The sequence below is a fragment of the Meles meles genome, chromosome 8 (assembly GCF_922984935.1).
Source record: "Meles meles chromosome 8, mMelMel3.1 paternal haplotype, whole genome shotgun sequence".
Taxonomy (NCBI): Eukaryota; Metazoa; Chordata; class Mammalia; order Carnivora; family Mustelidae; genus Meles; species Meles meles.
Window position 1 is genome coordinate 19,921,639 of NC_060073.1, and position 13,334 is coordinate 19,934,972.

Genomic DNA, 13,334 nt, shown 5'->3' on the forward strand with positions numbered 1-13,334 from the left:
CGTTTTCCCACAATATCCAATAGATCCTGTCAATCTCTTACACTACGGGAGTCACCCGCATGCCTCTTACACACTCATACAGATGCACACATAAGGACCACACTCTCATTCACCAAGATAGACACCCACAGGGAACACATCTTTCTCCTGCTCACAGGTCCCCCCCCCCAGAACAGTTATGCGTGGCCATGTCCCTCTTGTACACACACGTACCACCCACTCAGAAACATACCTCGAGGATGCACACACACACACACACACACACACACACACACACAGCCCCAAAGGCAACAGAGGTCGTCACCCTCTAGAGATGAGGAACGCAGTTGGAACCAGAGGAATCCCCTGGGGATGGCACAGCCAGGACATGCGCTGGGAACCAGCAGCGGAGGCAGCCTCTGACAGCCCTTGCAGGGCTGACCGATGGAGGCCAGGAACCTGGAGAACATGGTCCTGTCCCTCCCACACTCTGCCACCTCGATGCCCACATCGGGTGCCGCTGTTTCTGTTAGCTCGCCTCCCTGCAAAGCCACATCCCGTGTCGCCTTCACTTTCACCCTCTCCACGGGGCTTTGTGGCAGCCCATTTTCCAGCCTTACCCAGCCACATATAACCAATGCTCAGGGCTGTGACCTATGGGCAAGCCTGTGGTTTTAAGAAATAGCCGACACCCAGAAGCTCAGAACTTTCTCCCAGCGTCCTTCAAGATTCCTGTGGGCCTGGAGAAGGTCTGACCAGGGAGGTCAGCACAGCCTTCCAGCTAGCAGACGTGCCCGGGGGGACCAGGAGGAGGGCAGTGAAATCCCCAAGTGGGCCTGACGCTGTCCTTCTGGGGTGCATGGGTCCCTCTGAGGAAGTTTCCCAATGGTTCTGACACCAAGCTCCGAGGGAGGAGACCAGAGGCAGCTGGAGACCCCACTGAGTTTGCTTACACAGCCTTACAACGCCCAAAACCGCACTCCCGCAGGGCTCTTCGTCCCAGCCCCTCTGCTGTTAGCTCCCTCAACAACCCAGCCTCCCACACACAGTCCCCCAACAACTCAAACATCAGAAATTCCCTCACCCCGTCAAGAGCCCCTTTGCCCTTTTCTGAGCCTCTGCAGAGCCGCTGGACTACAGGTGGGCAAGCTCACGTTTGCCACCACCCCCAGCCCAGAGAAAAGAGGACTCAGAGAGGGTCAGAAGTCCCCGTGCCCATTCCTGGGCCACCTCGAGTACCTACTGTGTCCGGGGGGCCTCGGCTGGGATCTGTGGCACGTCCCAGGAGCGGTAGCGCCACATCTGCCTCAGTGCCCCTGGCTTTTCCCCTTCTTCTGTCCCCAGCGCCTCCGCGGGGCCCAGAGCTGTGGCCTCATCGCAGCCTCCCCCGGTACTGTGACCAGCCCCCAGTACGCTCATCCTGCCCGGCGGCTCTCTTCCTCTTTCGGCACTTCCTGACCGGGGGGCCCTGCAAGAGGCCGGCCGGCCAGCTGCCCCAGAAGAGGACCAAGGCCTCGCAGGCGCCTTCCGCTGGCTGGGGCAGGAGGCTGGCTGGGGCAGGAGGCTGGCTGGGAAGAGGAGCTGCATGGGAGGGCGGGAGGCAGGTGAGGACAAGCCCAGCCCAGCAGCCAGGAGACAGCCCGAGTCAGAGGCTGCCCGTCAGCTGCCAGGCTTGCCTGGGCTGGAATCTGAACCTCAAGCTTCAGTCCAGCCTTCTCCATTCAGACTTTCTGTGCTTTTCCCCTCTTGGTCCTGCTAAGATCTCCCGCTTCATCACAGCTGTGAGGGTAAACGGGCGGGCAGTGTACAGCCCCCACACTCCTCTCTCTCTCCTTCACACCTCTGCGAGCATCACACCATCTAACGCAGGGCCAGGCTCGTGGGACAGCGGCGGAGTGGAAGGAGTAACCAGAACAGAGCCAGAAGATGTGGGCTCCTGTCCTGTTTCTGCCATTTACTGGATCAGATCAGAGAGGGTTACTTCTCTGAGTCATCTTCAATCCAACAGGGTAGGATATAAACAGACTGATGAATGTATGTCAGGGAGCTTTTCTGAGCCTCAGTTTTCTTATCTGTAAAATGGAAGGGGGGGGGCGATAGTAATAATGGGGCTCATGGAGTTTAGTGAGGATTAAATAAGAGGTAAAAGGGTTTACAAATGAAACCGTTCAGTAAATATTTATTCAGTGCCTTCTATGCATCCAGCACTATATCAGACCATATAATAATGAGTGAGGAACCATAGCTCCAACCTCACACAGCTCAGATTCTAGTGGGGAAGACACCTAGGAGACAAATAATACATGAAATAATGTTGGAAGTGCTATAGAGAAAAATGAAGCCAAAATGAAGGGGAAAGAGTTTGAGGAGGAGGAAAGAGTTTGGTCTCCTACTTGAGTAGGAGATCAGGGAAGGCTCCTCTGAGGAGGTGACATTTGAGAACAGACCTAAATGAATCAAGAGAGCAAATGACAGGACTATTTGGGAGAACAGCATTCTAGGTAGAAGGAACAGATGCGGCAGAGGCCCTGAGTAAGGAAAATACTCGATGTGTTTGAAAAATAGCAAAAAGGCCTGCTGGACTTTGAGGGCTTTGTGGAGATTTGGTAAATAAATAGTGAGGCATACACTTACTCTTTATTGTCAGGGTTGGTTCTGGGAGGGAAGTCGTCCCTTCCTCAAGCACTCTTTAAATCACATTGCTCTGTAATTAGTTCTTGAGCTTTGTATGTGTTTGTTACCCCAGAAAAGCTGTAAATTTCTCGAGGACAGAAATGGTGTCAGTTCAGTTCCGTTCAATAAACATTTACACTACAGAACTTGCAGACACAGGAATGCACACGATGCCATCCCAGCCCTTGGAAACCTCCATCTGGTGCTATAGTCACCTTTGTGTCCCTCATGACATAATATTTCTCAATAAATATTTGTTTAATAAATCATGCTATGTCATGAATAATTAACACCCAGTAGTGATAAAACAATGGCTAATCTTTCTCGGAAGAGTTCTGTGCTAGAAGCTTTGGAATCCTTACAATGACCCTATCCTGTTATTTTCCTCCTTTTACAGATGGGGAAACTGAGGCCCGGAGCTACTAAGCTCATTTGTCCAAGGTCACCCAGCTGGTAAGTCGTAGAATTAAGAACCTCACCCCAGAGTCTGTATCCTTCAATAAGACATCCCTGGCCTCTCTGGGGTTGAGACATAGCATGGTGATTACTCCGAGGCTCGGCACTCCCCTTTCCTGCAGCTCTCCCTCCAGCCGGTCATCTCTGAATTTCTCTGGGCAGGTCCTGTGTGCTGCAGCCCATCAGAGACTCTGCCAGCCAGGTCAAGGCCTCTTCTAGAAGGCGACTGATGCAGGGCCGTTTACTCCTCTCCCAGGGATTCTGCAAGGAGCTTGAGCAGTTAAACAGAGGAAATGGGGCTGGGCTTGTTTTTAGTCTGAGGCTTCTGGCAGCCCTGGAGCAACAGAGAGCAGGAAATGTGACTCGTGAAGGGGAAACCGGACAGGCTGGAGGCTCTGAGAGGCAGAGCAGTCCTGACTGTGGGACCAGGATACCCCGGGCTTGTGCTCCTCCAAGCAGCCAGTAATTCCCAGGTGGAGTTGGGAAAACAAGGTTGGAAGGGACAGGTGCACAGTGCTGGGGAGGACGCCCTTTACCGTTCCTAGGACGACATGTGCCAGCACTGGGGAGCTGGGGACCCCTCAGAATGCACCCAGAGACACACAGGAAGAGGAATCTGGGTAAGAAAATTATTCTGGGCTTTGTTGAGGCCCCAGAGGGTAAGGTGTTCTACTTTCAGTGGCCTGGATGAGCAAGAGGGAGCTGGGGAAAAGAAATGTACCAGGGCACGAAATGCTCAACCCACGATTTGGACAGCCTCTGCTCTCAAAAACATCCTAGCCAGCCTCCTTGGCCTGACCTTCGAGGCTCCTTATGCTATGGTTCCCAGTGTCTTTCTTTCTTTTTTTTTTTTTTTTTGCCTCTTTGTCCAGGCTTTCCCTGTGGAGATTTTCTCTTAGCTCACACCATGCGGTGTCTGCCTCACAGTAGGTGCTCAATAAACATCGCTTCTCTTTTTTTTCACACTGGCCTTAACATGCCATCCTCACCCGTGCCAATCCCTTCTGCCTCTGATGCTCTCCTTGGCCTGTCTGCCCATCAGGCTTGACCAGTCAAGATCTCCATCCTTCCAAACTCAGGCCCAAGAAGCAAAAGCGAGAGAGTGAAAAGAGGCCCGGATGCAGAATCCACGGGTTCAAACTCCAGCCCTTTGCTGTGTGACTCTGGGCAAGTCCCTTAACATCTCTGGGTTGGACCGGATGATTTCTGAAATCTCTCTGCCCTGATTCATTTGGCTCTCCTTCCCAGCCTCCAGGTTTTTCCTTATTCATTTGTATGAAAATATTTTATAAATACCTAAGTCTCAAAGGTTGTCCTAGAGCCAGCATTCTCACTCCACTGATTTATCTCTGACACTTACTTCTGTCCCCAAGAATATTCCTAGATCAGGGGACCTTTAGTACACATCAGTTTTGTCTCCTTACAAAATTCTTGACCCCTGCGCTGCTCTCAGCTCCACGCTGAGCACACAGTATGGGCTCAGTAACTTCCCATGGAAGTGGAGAAATGCTGAATAAAGGTACCCAATAGACTGAGAGCAGAAGGAGGGAGACTGGCTTCTGGCTTGCAGGAGGGGCTGTGGTGAGACCTGGGGAACTTTTTGAATCTAAGTCCCTCCTCAGCCACTAAGCCTGTCCTCCAGGCACCTGCTGAAGCCCTTGGGGGCCATCCAAACCCCAACAGCACTTGCCAATCCCTGGCCTCTGCCCAGGTGCGAGGCCTCTGCCCCCACAGAGGAGACAGATGTACCTGAGTAGGGTTGCAGGTGCCCCTGGCTAGTGACAGATGGAAATTTGATTAGGCTCCTTTTGGGCAGCCTCATGAAAGCCATGTGCGGGAAGAAATCGAGAGTGGGGAGCTGGGATCCTCCCCCACTGTGGGGATAGCACTGGAAGTTCAAGGGCAGTCCCTCAAACCACGATCTCTCTTGGAAACTGTCCCTGCAGCCAGGTCCCCTGGCTGGAGGTGAGAGGAGCCTGGGTGGTTCTTCCATTACTCTGGGCCGGGTGGATCTGCCCAAAGGCGTTCCCTCCCACCCTTGCTGTAGCCAAGCCCCTGGGGGCAGGATCAGCAGACCTCCTGCCATCAGAGCCTCCTACCCCCATCTATCAGGTCACACTGTAGCTGCAGAAGCACATTTCAGTCCTCATGCCTCCCGTCTTATTACCCCTCCTAGAGAAAGGTATATTTAGAGCCAAAAGAAAAGATCCTTAAAGATGAAAGTCCAGGCCCTTGGAAACCTGACAGATTAAAAAGGGCTTTGGAGGGGCGCCTGGGTGGCTCAGTGGGTTAAAGCCTCTGCCTTCGGCTCAGGTCATGATCCCAGAGTCCTGGGATCGAGCCCCACATCGGGCTCTCTGCTATGCAGGGAGCCTGCTTCCTCCTCTCTCTCTCTGCCTGCCTCTCTGCCTAGTTGTGATTTCTCTCTGTCAAATAAATAAAATACTAAAAAAAAAAAAAAAAAAAGGGGGCTTTGGAGTGAACTGCCCAGGAGCCCTCCAATCCCCACCTACTCTATGAACACTGCTTGGCCTTCCCTCTGCAAACAACTGTAGGTCAAGAGCACTGGTCAAACACAGTCAAACTCAGCAGAAGCCAAATCTCATCCTAATGCCTTCCCTAGCCACTTCGTATATCCTTGAAGAGAAGTCTTCCCCAGCCTGTCCTAACCTTTGCCCTTGGGACCTGGACCCTTCAGGGGCCTCTGAATGCTCTGCTCTGAAGTTGCACCAATCGAAGCAAAAATGAGACTCCAAGCCAGGCTTCCCAATGTCTGGCCCTGAGCTACATTTTCAGCAGCATGCCAGAGAAGCACCCGTTCAAACTGGTCCTCCCAGCGTCCTTCCAAAATGCCCAAATGGCTTGTGCCCCTCTGGTGCCGGGGTGGGGACATGAGCTACTGGGGTAGGGGGAGGGGATGTCTCAAGCACTGTGTGCCATAATAGGGTTGGAGAAGCCCCGCTTTGGGATCCCAATCCCTGCACTGCTCTTGGCCCCACCTTTGGGCACTGCCCTCCATGGCCTTTGACTCCCTAGACAGCAAGAACCTCAGGTCCCTGAGGGGAGGAAGGATCTCCAGGCCAGGCCTGGTCCCTGCCCTTCCCAAAGGAAGGAAAATAGATAGACACCCCCCCCCACCCCCAGCTTCCAGCTTCCTTTGGCAGCAGACCCCTCCTCCAGCTCCAGCTCAGCTCTCTGCCCCCGGTTTTTGCATTTTTAATTCAGGACAGAATGTGATCTCTTGCAGCTCCTTGCTTTATCCTGTTGCTATTTAAATTACAAATCGGCCCCATCTCCCTGTCACTCTTGGGTTATTTTTAGCTTCTGGTAAATAGCAGCAGGGAGAGTTGGATCAGGTGCCCCTCCCTTGAGGAGCTGTGTCCCTGCAGCCCCGTGCCCACAGGAGGGGCACCCTTCCCTGCCAGTTGGCGCCCCCAGTCGCTCCCCTCCTCCCAGCCCCTCTCTGGGGGTGGAGGGGGTAGGGGGAGAGCTGGCAGTCTGGGACGTGCATCCGTGCTCAGCTCTTGCGTAGTCTCCATTCAACTCTGCCACTCCTAGGTCTTCCTATCCATCACTCAGGGCCGACTTCCTTCAGGGGTCTTCCTGGACAGCCACGCCCTCCCCGTCCCTGCCCCGGAGGTCCAGCTCTAGAGGGCCAAAGATCTCCTAACTGGTGTCTCATCCTTGCTACGAGTCAGGAATTTTACATGTCTTATTGTCTTCTTCAATCTTCCCAGCCCTTCTCCTGTGCGGGTCTTTAAAAGCTGTTCCTGTTTTCCATATGAGGAACAGGGTCAGAAGGGAAAGGGACTCAACCAGCTAGGAATTAGCACCCAGGTCTTTCTGACCCCAAAGACAGCATGTGTGTGCAAGCCCTCTCTTGGTGGGAATGTGCATGCCACTTCACCCAACGCCCAGGTTGATTCTCAATGCCAACCATCATTGTCTTTCCCGTGTGTTTGTCCCATCGCGTCCCACTGGATCGGGGATGGGCAAACCGTGGCTGATGGGCCATATCCGGCCTGCTGCCTGTTTGTGGATGGCTGTGAGCTAAGAATGGTTCTTATAATTTTAAATGGTTGGAAAAAAGGCCAAAGAATAATATTTGTGACAGTGGAAATGATATAAAATTTAAAGTTCAGGGTCTATAAATAAAGTTTTACTGGAATACAGCCACACTCATTCATTTACATATTGTCTGTGGCCACTTCTGCACCACAATGGCAGACTGTGGGACTGGAAAAGCCCAAGATATTTACTATTTGGCTCCGTACCAATCTTACTTTTGGCAGGGGACGGGGCCATGTCCCACCCTTCTGTCTCATGCAGCACCTGGCCCAGGGCCGGAACTACAGATGGAGGTGCTCGTCCCCCTTCAGGGTCCTTTTGGGGCCACAGGAGTGCCCAGCTTGGGGGAGCCTCCTGCCAGCCACACGGGAGTGATTCAGCTCACATGTTACCTTTTCTCTCTCCTTCAGCTTCTTCCCAGGTTTCTAAATGTGCTTCTCTACCCAGATCACCTTTTGAGATGCTCAAGTCCAACCCCAGTCTACCTATAGCTGGGTCTCTAGGGACAGGACTTTAGAAAGGGTTTTTGGGAAAAAAAAAAAAAAAAATCCCCAGGTGATGCGGTGTGGGAACCACCGGTCTTAGCTCCAGAAGCCCCAGCTCCGCATCTCCTGACCCTTTCAGAGCAAACCCAGTGTCCTTGGTACCCCTCTGGCTTTTCCCAGGCTGGACGCTGCCCTCCAGTGGTCTCCTGAGCCCAACCCTGAGCATTCAGGACTTTTCAAGTATAGGGGAGATAGCTGTCCTCAAGCCCAGATGTGGATACGAGAAGTTCCCCCCACTCCCCTTGCCCACCCAGAGTCCCTATGGGCCCACACCTGCCATCTTTCCATCCTCCTAAAGTAGCTGCCAGGGCTGCATCCAGCCCACAGTGGGGCTGTGGGAACCTATTTCCCAGAAGCCATCACGTCCCTAAAAGCTTTTAGTGTCCTGCTGAAAGCCCCCGTCCTCACTTACGTCAGAGACAGCCCGGCCTCAATCCTGCTTCCGCTTCCACCCCTCGCCCGCCCTCGGATTTTTGTGCCTCCGCATTTCTGTCTAAAAGCCTTTTCTCTCTGTGAAGGGCTTTCAACTGCTTTTCTTAGCAACTCCTCACAGCGGGGTGGGAGGTTTATCTGCGAGAGCCTAAGCCGCATGGAACTGTGGCAGGCTGAAGATGTGAAAAGGCCACCATGGGTCTTAGGCTTACCAGCCCCCTCCCACCACCGCCTCCCCCCTCCTCACCTCCCGCCTCCCCCGACCTGTACCAGGAAAGGTGGCATCAGTCACCAGGCCATGCAGGACTGCAGCCACACGGTAGGGCTTAGCTTGAAACCCAGCTCATTCTACTGGGGTAGCCCTGAGAAGCCCAGGGCTGTGCTTTTCCTTGGGCTGCTTCTGCCCTTTCCCCCCGGAGCTCTTGCCTTAATGCCTTGTGCTGCCCTGGTCCTAAGATCGGGCTCCTGGCCTGACTACAGGGTGTGAGGAGGTACCTTGTATTATCTCTCCAGGTGTGACAGCTGGACAAGCACCCTCCCCGCTGTCTCCTGTAGCCCTCACACAGGGGATGTGGAGGTCTCCTGATCCCTTCACAGCTAAAGAGGAGCCACAGCTGGGCCACCCTGCGTCCTTTGTGACTAGAGGCCTCGAGTTTGGGCTGAGGAGGGGTATCCATTCAGGAACCAGCCTGGGGGGGGATCCCAGCCCTTGCCACTGCTTGGGGGGGGGCACGTGCATGCGTGCTCACACACCCGTCCCATCTCAGCCCTTTCATTGTTCTCTGGTTCCAATCCTCTAAGCCTTAAACCCCATTCTGGCCTCCTTTCCAGCTTCAGATGCTGTGTGTCTCTGTTCCACAGCCAAGGAAAATCTTGGGGTCATCCCCTTGTGTTACAGATGAAGAACTGAGGCTCAGAGACAGAGAGATTGCCCAGCTCAAGCACATATAGTCAGGCCCTGGCAGAAGTGAGGTGCAGGCCAGGCCTCTGGACTCCCAGACTAATACTTCTTCCAGGATTCTACATTCTCTGTTCCATTGCCCGTCAGTCTCTGGTCCTCTCTCCTCCCCCAGAGGACTTTCAGGGGCTCTGTTATCTGCAACCAGAAGGCAGGGGACAGATGACGACCTCTTCCCAACCTAGTGTGCTAGAAGAACTGGAAATGGAGCCCCCTGATTCCTTACATACCCCAGAAAGTGAAGGTAGAGCCCACGTGAACCCAACCTACTTCGTATTTATTCTGAGTATCTCACTTCATGATGGTGACGTTTTCTGCCCTTCTCTTCCATCCTCCCTCAAGCGATGGAGGCCTGATACTATCATAATCCATTAGGTCCTTCAAGCTCCCAGGGCTGGGCCAGTTTCATGAAACCCCTTCCCAGAAGCCCCAGGGAGAAGCGGGGCAGTGTGAGACGCACCTCAAGTCCCCAGGTTGTAAACAGACAGGAAACCTGTACTTCTAACTGGGCTGATGGCTTCAAGGACTGCAGATGCCTCAGTGTCCCTGTGGACCCTCCAGAGGAGGTCACTCTGGTCTAGGGGATTTAGAGCGGCAGCAAGTCCAAGTTGAGGCTGTGGTCTGGGAAAGGAAGAGGAAGGGGAGGGCTGCCCCTGCCCCACCCACTCCTCACACCTATCCTCTGGGTAACTTACCCACTCTTGTTGGAGGGGCAGCCCTTCCTCACTCCATTCTAAGTCATAAGTGTGGTCTCTGAGGCCCAGTCTAGCTAATTCCTCCAGGAAACCTCCTGGGCAGAGATGGCAGGAACCCAGAGGCTGGGAACCTCTCACAGGCAGAAGATTCGAGGGAAGTGAGAGGTTCACCGTACCACTGGGGATGCCAGTGAGGGCCCCACAGGGCAGAGAGGTCCAGGTGGAGATTCCTGCTTCATCTCTAGGCAGCAGGGTCTCAGCCATGGCGTCAGGAAGCACCTTATTCGCTTCTATGAGCCAGTGCCTAGCACACGGTCAACCCACCAGAAAGTTCAGGTAGTGCCTATTGCCTGAACCCGGGTCCCTTTTCTCCCAGAAGAGGGGCCCAGGGGCCATCTCCCGGCTCTCCTCAGTAGAGAGAGGCTTGATGTCTTGGTTATTTCTCTCCTAGGCACCTAGTACAGTGTCTGGTACTGTTAGCCTCAGTAATCCCATCTCAGATGAATAGGGCAGTTCATAGAGAGAAGGGCTCCCAGCAGCGCCCCTTCCCCTTGCACACCGAGAGCAGAGACCCTTGGTAGGCATCTCTGAATCCCCAGGGCCTAGAGCAACGCCAGGCAAGCGGCGGGTCCTCAATGAATGTTGACTGAAGGGAGGGGTGGTCCCCAGCGTTGCGCTTCCCTCTGCCCCCATTCTCCTTACCTGTAGGACACCTGCTTGCGTAGGTGCAGCTGGCGGAACCGCTCCTCCACGGGGGCCATAGCGGCCATGCCCCGGGGTCCCTCGGGCCACAGCTGCGAGACCTCGGCCTCCTCCCCCAGCCGGCAGCGCCGCCGCACCACCTCCTCCTCGGCTGCCCGGCCGCCGCCAGCCCCGTCCCCGCGGGGCCCTGCGCCGCCCGGCCCCTCGGCCATCCCGCGGCCGTCGTCTTCCTGCGGCAGCTGCGGCCTTTCGGGCTTGCCCGCTAAAGTTCAGTCTCCCTTCCGCCTGGGCCCGGGGACGCGAGGCGGGGAGCGAGGGAGGGGAGCCCTGGGGCCCGCACGTCCCTCCCGACGCCGAGGCTCAGACGACGGGAGCGGCGATTTGCCCGGCGACGCGCATGGGGAAGGCTGGCGGGGATCGTTCCGCGCCCCCGGGGGTCCTTGGTGGGTGTCGGGGTGCTGCGTCGTGCGCGCTGGGGCGCTCCCCTGACGGCTGGAGCCGGAGCCCGAGCCGAGCCGGAGCCCGGGCGGCGAGCGCGCTCCAGCAGCCGCCGCCACTGCCGCGTACCAGAGTGTCACCTTAGAGACACCCGCCAGCCCGCGGGGTCTGGAGGGGGAGGGCGCCTCCCCGCCCAGCCAGCCGGCTCGGGGCACGGAAGGAGCGATCCCGGCCCAGCCGGCGGCGGGCACGAACCCTGCCCCGGGCTGAGGCTGGGGGTGTAGGGCGCCCGGCAGAGCTCACCCCTGCACCACCTTCCCCGCACCCCGCTTCCCGGCAGCTGCCAATCACCGCCCCGCCCGTCAATCAGCTGCTGCGATGCACCCCCCCTCCGCCCCCCGCAGCCCTTGTCCCGCGCTTTCCGGCTCCGGCATTCGCCCGTTGCGGCGGGCAGGTGGGGAGGAGGGGGGGTCGGGGGCGGTGACAGGAGCTGGCTTTAACCCTGTCGGCGCCACGAGAATTTAGAGACCCAATTAGATTTGGGAAAGAGCACAGTAAAGGGAAAATGCTCTGGGGTGCATTAAATTCGGGGATGGGCCTAATTGCCGGTAACCCCTTCTCTAGGCTTAGAGCTCTTCCGGACTATTCCTGGAGAGGGACCCACAGCTAGGGGTGGGAGTGGGGCGGAGAACTTCCAGACCCTGGAGCCAAGGTGAAGCCCAGCCTGCTGCTTCCTATGACCTTACTCCGCTAAGATTTTTGGGCTAGGGTCTTCCAGAAGGTTCAGTCATCCTCCTGGGTCAGTTGACGCTGATGTGAGAGGAGGAAACCAATTCAGAAAGGAAAGACTAGAGAGGTCTCCTTGGAGTCCGTTCTGGACTCCTCTATTTCCCTCTCCAAATACCATGGTTCCCCCTTGCATACTCTCCTCTTGTCTCTGGGATGTTCATCTGAACCTCACATCTGGTTGACGATGGGACCCTGGTTGACTTCTCAGATTTAACACCTCCATTTCACTGTCCCAGACTCATCTTCCTGAAGCTGGCCTTTGACCATAGCACTTACTCCCCTTCTGTGGAATTTAAGGTCTCCCTTTGCCTATACATTAGCCTGGCATTCAAGGCCTGCCTCCATCTTTCCACATGCGATACTGTGGTTGCATCGATTTCCTTCCACTCATCTGCGCTCCTTATTCTGGGAATTGGGGTCAGGCCTGTATAGCATTGTTCATCTCCAATCTCCTCCTGTTGATGTATTTCAAATTCTGGGGCTCCACTCAAATGCCCACTCTTCCAGGAAGTCTCCCTGGATGGCTCCAGCTGAAAGTCATGCTCCTTCCTCCAAGACCCTATTGCCCTCTTCACCAGGAATCTAGTGTGTGTCTAGTCTAGTCTATGGTTTATCTTTTGCCACCGACAGTGAGCCCAGGGAGGTGGGAAGCACCAGACTCCCAGAAATAGAGAATGGGCTACAAAGGGGGACAGCTGCTTAGGGTTCCTCCAACTCTAATCGGTCCTACAGTGGCCGTCGTCCTCTGTGTCCTTGCTCAGGTTGTTCCCGTGGCCTGGAGTGTGTCCTCTTCTCTAAAATCCTGTCCATTAGTCAAGGCCATTCTCAAGTGCCACATCTCCCAGGAACCCCTCCCTGATCCTCTGCTACAGATGCCGTTTCCCTCCTTCAGCCCTAGAACTATTTCCTGGGCCTCTGTCAGCACCCTCCCCTTCACACACGAACAATAACTAACATCTCATTTGATTCTCACCACAACTCTGGGTCGTAGATATTATCACTTCCTCCATGTTACAGACGAGGACACTGAGATGTCATACAAACGATTCAAGCAAATAAATCACTTACTTAATAAACAAAACTACCAAAGGGCAGGACCCTGCTTCCCTCAGCTCTGCCTCCCACCTTTCTCTTGGTCCAGCCCTCCCATGTAGGGTGAATGGAATAAATGGAAGTGCATTTAAACTTCTTGGCCACAGGGTAGCTTCCTCCCTAAATCCAAGTTCTAAAGAAGCCCACCCTTGGAGGGGGTGAGGCAGGGTACTTGGGAGCCATCTCCTACCCCCAACCTCCCAATGTGCCTTTGGGTTTGCTAATTTTCCTAGCATCCTGGCCCAAGGTAAGCTCCTATACCATGAATTATGGTAGTTCGGGCTGGATTTGACATTCCCTCACCAGCTGCCTAGCTGCTGGGTTTCCGGGTTGGCTTTTCCTTCAGCTCTTTCCTGCTGAGCTCTCCCCACTCAAACCTTTTTAAACTAAAGCATCTCCCCTTCGTTCTCACACCACCTCCCCCGGCCCTGCCCCGCCCCGCCCCGCCTTAGGACCAGCTGTTGACTGTGTTATGGGTGAGTTGTGGCTCTTGCTCACTTCCCAAGA

General features: G+C 55.0%; 1 protein-coding gene across 4 annotated transcripts in view; it reads right to left on the bottom strand.

Moving 5' to 3' along the window:
* Positions 1 to 11,036, bottom strand: part of DGKZ (diacylglycerol kinase zeta) — a 42,052-nt gene extending 31,016 nt beyond the window's left edge. For 2 of the 4 annotated variants that reach the window (XM_046016944.1, XM_046016935.1), the window contains exon 1: positions 1,223 to 1,398. In XM_046016944.1, coding sequence (XP_045872900.1) covers positions 1,223 to 1,398 — 176 coding nt within the window. Of the gene's footprint in view, positions 1 to 1,222; positions 1,399 to 10,508 lie in introns of those variants that run through there. The other 2 variants (XM_046016934.1, XM_046016940.1) reach the window with 2 other exon arrangements.
* Between the last annotated feature and the right edge of the window lie 2,298 nt (positions 11,037 to 13,334).